At 34.4% G+C, this 6,786-nt stretch overlaps 1 protein-coding gene across 1 annotated transcript in view; it reads left to right on the top strand.

Moving 5' to 3' along the window:
- Positions 1–407: 407 nt before the first annotated feature.
- LOC111695715 (pre-mRNA-splicing factor CWC22) overlaps positions 408–6,786 on the top strand; it is a gene marked incomplete in the record, with an annotated part of 8,764 nt that continues 2,385 nt past the window's right edge. Inside the window, 4 exon segments of the mRNA XM_023465125.1 lie at positions 408–414; positions 607–884; positions 3,435–3,719; positions 5,170–5,275. Coding sequence (XP_023320893.1) covers positions 688–884; positions 3,435–3,719; positions 5,170–5,275 — 588 coding nt within the window.

Below are 6,786 nucleotides of genomic sequence, written 5' to 3'. Positions count from 1 at the left end.
CTATTCTATTTATAAAAAGGTGAATGTAACCTTTTATTGCATATTACTCTTTGGGAACAGTTTGATAATCCAAAGGTAGTGAAGGGGGGAGCGAAAAGAGTTTATCTTGTTTCTGTGTAGATATTTCCCAAAGAATACTTAAACGTCTGCCCTAATATGGTCAACAAATGATATTTTCTAACATGAAAGATTAATTTGTCAAACAACAATGAAGTGGGGAAAATAAGGATTTACTCCGTGTCTGGTTCAGGCTTCACAGCAAGAACATGAACCAAGTGTGGGAGAGTTTTGGTTTTTAGACCGTGAATGTATGGATGTATGTATGTGAGGAGTGTGTGGGCGAGAAACTAGGGTTCGGGGAGTGAAGATCAGTCTGTTTTGAGGCCTGAACCTGATCACACCTTCGCTCTTTTGGTGGGATCTTTTAACAGTCCATATACCGAATTTAATAAATTTGAGCTGCGTACTGCTGGTTCAAATTTGAACCACCGGTAGGTAGTAAAAATTCATTAATTTCGGACCCTAAAGACCTTAATCTCAAAACAGAATCAATAAAACAATTAATTTCTTATTTATCTTATCTAATTATTTTTTGCTTGTGTATAGTGTTTTGTGTGTTGGGAGTGTTCCGGAGGGAATTATTATCACTCATTCATCCTTCCCAGCAGCCCAGAGACATTACCCAACATGTACATTCCCTCGGAGGAGATGGGGGACTACGAAGACTACAGGAGCAGACAGAAGAAGAAGTCTGGCGGAGTCCTGTATCCACTAGATGAGGAGGGAACCTACGGAGCTCCTCCTGCTCCCCTACCTAAACCCTTACCTGGATACTTGAAGAGAGAACGGAAACCTAAGCAGTATGCCAGCTATGCAGTGAGCAGGTTAGCGCATACATGTAAACTCAAGAATACGCATAATAAACGTCAAATCAAGGTTTTGCGTCAGCCCCCGCCTGGTGAATATTTGTCAACAAAAAGTATTTAAATAAAAAGGAAACCATTAAATATTTTAAGAAAAAAACAGAAAAGAGTGATTTGAAACATTTAAACATCAGACTTGATGAAACTTTGTTTTCTGACATCCTAATATTTTGCTGTAAACATTCTTAAATATTTATCAGAAAATTTATATATTTCTATTTGATTCGAGGAGTAATTAAACCTTTTTTAAATAATTAAAACGCCACGATTCTCAAAACACAAATCGTCATGTTTGATATCCTTGGCACCTAAAAATAAAGTAAATTAAACGTATCATGATTGAAATCTCACACGTTTTCAATCACAACTCCTCTTATTAAACAACTATCGAGAAGAACAAAGTGTTTTGAATTTATAATATGTAACCACATAAATCTGGTTTTCTCATATACTTGTGAGTAAAATTTAAACTAGAGGTCACAAACTTGAACAAGGACGGTCGCAAAAATTGACCGTCTCCTTCTCTCTTGTTTGAAGTGTTTGAGGGTTTTCATGTCCATATGTTACCTAAACCAATGCAGGGTATTCAGTAGTCATGATCTTCCAGAATCTTGTCAGATGTCTGAAACGTGTTTAAATCTCAGATAAATCATCTGCTACTCTGTAGTTTATGGTAGCAGGATAAAATGACAGGGTTGGGTTTGATCCCATATTTGGAATATTTTAGATTTTTAAAATTTACTCCCAAATTATGGACCCATAATAAACGATATAATTCATTATGTATCAATGGGACTGTAGCGCAATATCAAAGGGACTGTAGCGTAATATCAAAGGGATTGTAGCGTAATATCAAAGGGACTGTAGCGTAATATCAAAGGGACTGTAGCGTAATATCTAAGGGAATATAGCGTAATATCAAATGGACTGTAGCGTAATATCAAAGGGAATGTAGCGTAATATCAAAGGGACTGTAGCGTAATATCAAAGGGACTGTAGCGTAATATCAAATGGACTGTAGCGTAATATCAAAGGGACTGTACCGTAATATCAAAGGGACTGCAGCGTAATATCAAAGGAACTGTAGCGTAATATAAAAGGACCTTTTGTCCATATGTCGTGAGTGCCATGTCAGATTCCCAAAGGTATTCTTTTGTTTTATAATCAAGCTAAAAGTTGAGTTAAAGGAAACAATAGTATAATTGTACACTGTACACTCCGTTCAAACTTCTCAAAGACACTTGGCATTTTGTTAGCTAGCAAAATATAAATATCTCATTCCCCGATTTTCAGAATAAGGTTTAAAGATATCGCTGTGAATCAGACTTGTCACGCTCAGTTGAAATTACGTGAGTAGTCCTTTAAAAGTATTTAATTATCATTACATATAATGATAGTTCATGATAATCGACTAAAAGCAGACTGTCTCACATTGTGCATTGTGAAAGCGCCCAAACTCCATTAATAGACCAGGCATAACGTTTTTTGGTCTTTTCTTTTGCAATACTAAAAAGCGAGGACATTCATTTTCTACATTGCATTATACAAAATTTGCATTTTTTCCGACCGTAATGAAATTCTATCATACGGTAAAATAAACTCAACCAAACCCAAAATATCCAACTACATATTATCTAATATCGAGTGATTGAAAATATTCCATAGATAAAATAAAAATTAAATAATGGTGAGCTAGTGCTACAATGTCTGGCACATTGTTTTTGGGACACCCTGTATTTTTCACTTTGTGCGTCGTCCTCAATCTTTAGTCCGCATCCTCCTTTGAACATAGAGTCCACAAATCTAGTATTCTATAATATGAGCGTGTGGGTCCTGAAATACACAAGACACGGTGTTGAAATCTGATTGAATCGATTTTCAGAATAATTTATAAAACAATTTTTGCAATTTTTTTATTATGTTTTAGCTGAATTTTAAAACCAGTCCACGGCTCCAGACTTGTAATAAATCAAGAAAAATTGACCGTTAAACTATCATCAAGTTTACTCTAGATATGTTTTTACATGTAGATTTGGTAATTTCTGAAATACCAGACAGATGTTTGCTAATCAGTAATCAGATTCAGTTTACGGATAAATTATTCAATTCCAGTTCCTGTAAAAACTAACACCATCTTACAATTTAGATAAACTTTAAATCTAACTAAGTGTCAAATTGGGAAAAAACTAGTTTCACACCAATCCCTTCTTGTTTGTTTTTTTGTAACAAATTTTGATTCAGCTGTCGTCGTACATATCAATACAATGAAGACGACTTTTTATAACAATTTTACTATTTCTACAAATCTTTCAGCAGAGACACATAAACAAGTAAACAAAGAAAAATTGTCAATTAAATGCTTCTCTTTGTTTACTTGTAAACTTGTAATTTGAAAAATGCTTGTGGAAGCTAAGCATTATTAATAAAAAGTCGTCTTCGCTGTATTGATATAATCGCCGACTACTATAGATTATTCCAAGCTTGCTTTCTAAATTCATGAATTCATTTCAGTGATTGTTGTATGCACGCTTCAAAACTGGAGAATAATGAGTCCCAATCTACTCTGGGTAGAAAGACTACTCCACCCCGTGGTAAAACTCCTCCAGCAAGAAGATCATCTGCTCCGAGTAGAACCAAGGAACCAACTCCAACCCGGTCAAAGGATCCTGCTCCGGTCAAGACGAAGTGGCAGAATACACTTCGTGACTCCGGGTATACAAATAGTGCTCCTCGATGGCAGGACTCACTCCGGGGTGGACGAGACTCCATATCTCCGGGCACTCCTCAACCGCAGAGGTGAGAAAAAAACAGATTTTTTTCTTGATATTTTTTGGTGTTTGTACATAGATGAGACGGAGAGTTATATATTTATTTCTGAGCTTCAATTAGCTGAATAAATAGGAATATTTCTTCCAATAATATTATGCAAATATATTTTATTTATGTTTTTTGTCGTGAACATGACAAACACAGTTTCTTTTCTTGTTTGAACCGTTGTATACTTTCCTTAAAAAAATAGTTTTTACAATTTAATTTTGGTGTTCCTTTGTCTGATGTTTTCCCGGTATATTAAGCCAATTTTTTAAAGAAAATTGTACAATCAACATACTTAAACATTATGTATAAAATCATGCTTGTTTTGTATTTTTTCTTTAAAATTACCAAAATATTTGTAAAAATTGTCCTAAAACCAAGATTTCACTGTGTTTTTTTTTGTTGAATTTTGCGCTACTAAGTGCCATCTGTTTTCTTCTTATTTAACTCCTGTAATTAAGTTTAGATGCTTAGGTTTGGATTGTAAAGTTGAAGTGTTTGTTATGCATATTTGTATTAAGCTTGAGAGTGCAGTTCTATCAGTACTTTAGAACATCTCGGAGAAGGGATTGTTTAACTAATAATGTAAATAATTGAAGGGTCATAGAAATTTAGTTATTTAGAATCCAAGTAGGTTGTAAAGTAGGTATGTAGTTATGAAGATAGGTAGAACAGTATGTAGGAATTTAGATGGATAAGAAGAAAGTTAAAGGTAGTTAGCAAGGTAGGTAGTCAGGTAGGAAGGAAAGTAGTTGGTTAGGACGAGGGGTATTTAGATAGGAAGGTAGTTTAGTGAGAAGGTGTATATTTATGTAAGAATGTAGGTATTTAGTTAGGAAAGCAGATAGTTAGTACGGAGGTACTCACGGTACAAGTAAAACTCTTGTCAGTATAGACAGAGCCAAAACAGGGAGTGGGTATACGGTACAACTTTGTCTGTCACTAGAGGCAGGGCCGAGACAAGAAGTTGGTACGGTACAGTTTCCTCTGCCACTAGAGGCAGGGAACAAACAGGAAGTGGCCGTAACGGTACAATTTGATCTGTCAAACGAAGCAGGGCCGTGACAGGAAGTGGGTACGTTACAACTTCATCTTTCCATAGAGGCAGGGCCAAAAATTTCCAATGATTTGAACTTTTGAGCACTACAGCTCCAGGTAGCAAAGTTGTAATCTCTGTTTGTCTGAAATACGGAAATGTTCTTTGTTTGGTTCTCAGTGGTTTTTATAGGCGCGGGTAAACCGCGGGAGTAACTATAAGTACCCTGGGTAACGCTAGGTTCTCAAGCTAGTAAATATATAATTAAGTAACTATGAGTACCCTGGGTAACGCTAGGTTCTCAAGCTAGTAAATATATAATTAAGTAACTATGAGTACCCTGGGTAACGCTAGGTTCTCAAGCTAGTAAATATATAATTAAGTAACTATATCTAGACGTCCCACTACTCTACCCCGGAAAACAGGACGAGGAAAGTCCTCCTCAGTATCTCCGAATAGATCAAGAACAATATCTGCTTCTCCAGATAGACTTCGTAGACAGGTAGGTTCAGTCTAATACAGGCAGCTGCTTTATTCTCTGGTAGTATCTTAGAACAGTAAAGATAAAACTCCAATATAACACATCTGGAAGACGTTAGTTTTTTGTAGATTTACTGGTATGACTGTGGGACCTAATAACTCTTCTAGTTTTGATTTTAATTCAAGGAACAAGAAAAGCAAACTGTGCATATTAGGATTGAAAACGACAACTTTCTCTAATTAAGAGTTATTAAGAACATAAGTACATTACATGAGTAATAATGTAAAAAAAAATTCTAAAGAGGAATTATTTTATAATCATAAAAAGTGTGTTTTACTTCTAGATTATATAATAAAAACTCAAACCGATTTGTATTCTCTGCTCTATAAGAAGTTGGTGTAACTAATATTGATTTAAGCGGGAGGAACTGCCAACCTTTTTGTTCTCATTGATTAGTTAGAACGACAAGGAATCCTGGTTCTTATACCACTACTACATGTGCTCACTGCTCATACATAGTTTTTATCAAGCTTTATCATGCACAGTAGATCTAGTTCTAGGGTTTACTTAATCCTAGATATATCTAGTTCTATTTTCTAGGGTTTACTTAATCCTAGATATATCTAGTTCTAAACCAATATTCAAGGGTTTACCTAATCCTAGATACGTCTAGTTCTAAACCAATATTCTATAGATATATCTAGTTCTAGATCAGTATTCTAGGATTTACTTAATCCTAGATATATCTAGTTCTAGATCAGTATTCTAGGATTTACTTAATCCTAGATATATCTAGTTCTAGACCAGTATTCTAGGAACTAATTGATCCTAGATATATCTAGTTCTAGACCAGTATTCTAGGAACTAATTGATCCTAGATATATCTAGTTCTAGACCAGTATTCTAGGAACTACTTGATCCTAGATATATCTAGTTCTAGACCTGTATTCTAGAAACTACTTGATCCTAGATAAATCTAGTTCTAGGCCAGTATTCTATGAACTACTTGATCCTAGATAAATCTAGTTCTTGACCAGTATTCTAGGAACTACTTGATCCTAGATATATCTAGTTCTAGGCCAGTATTCTAGGAACAACTTGATCCTAGACATATCTAGTTCTTGACCAGTATTCTAGGAACTACTTGATCCTAGATATATCTAGTTCTAGGCCAGTATTCTAGGAACTACTTGATCCTAGATATATCTAGTTCATAATATTTCTGAATCATAGAAAAAATTTTTCTTTGTAAGAAGACATTCATCTGCTACAGTATTTTTAGAACTTTTCTGAAATATTTGTTTAGAATACTGATTGATTTATTTTGTTCCTCTTAGACCTCCTTGATCCTCCTCAGGCCATAATTATTTTTTCTTAATGATTTAATGAGCTTAGCTAATTATCATAATATCTGACAAATCTCCAAATATAATTGTAACAGATCAACTATCATTATTTTTACTGTTATTTTTATTATTATTATTATTATTATTATTATTATTATTACTATTATTATTATTATTATTACCATT

Source organism: Eurytemora carolleeae, unplaced genomic scaffold (assembly GCF_000591075.1).
Source record: "Eurytemora carolleeae unplaced genomic scaffold, Eaff_2.0 scaffold82, whole genome shotgun sequence".
Taxonomy (NCBI): domain Eukaryota; kingdom Metazoa; phylum Arthropoda; class Copepoda; order Calanoida; family Temoridae; genus Eurytemora; species Eurytemora carolleeae.
This window is presented reverse-complemented; position numbering and strand designations above follow the sequence as displayed.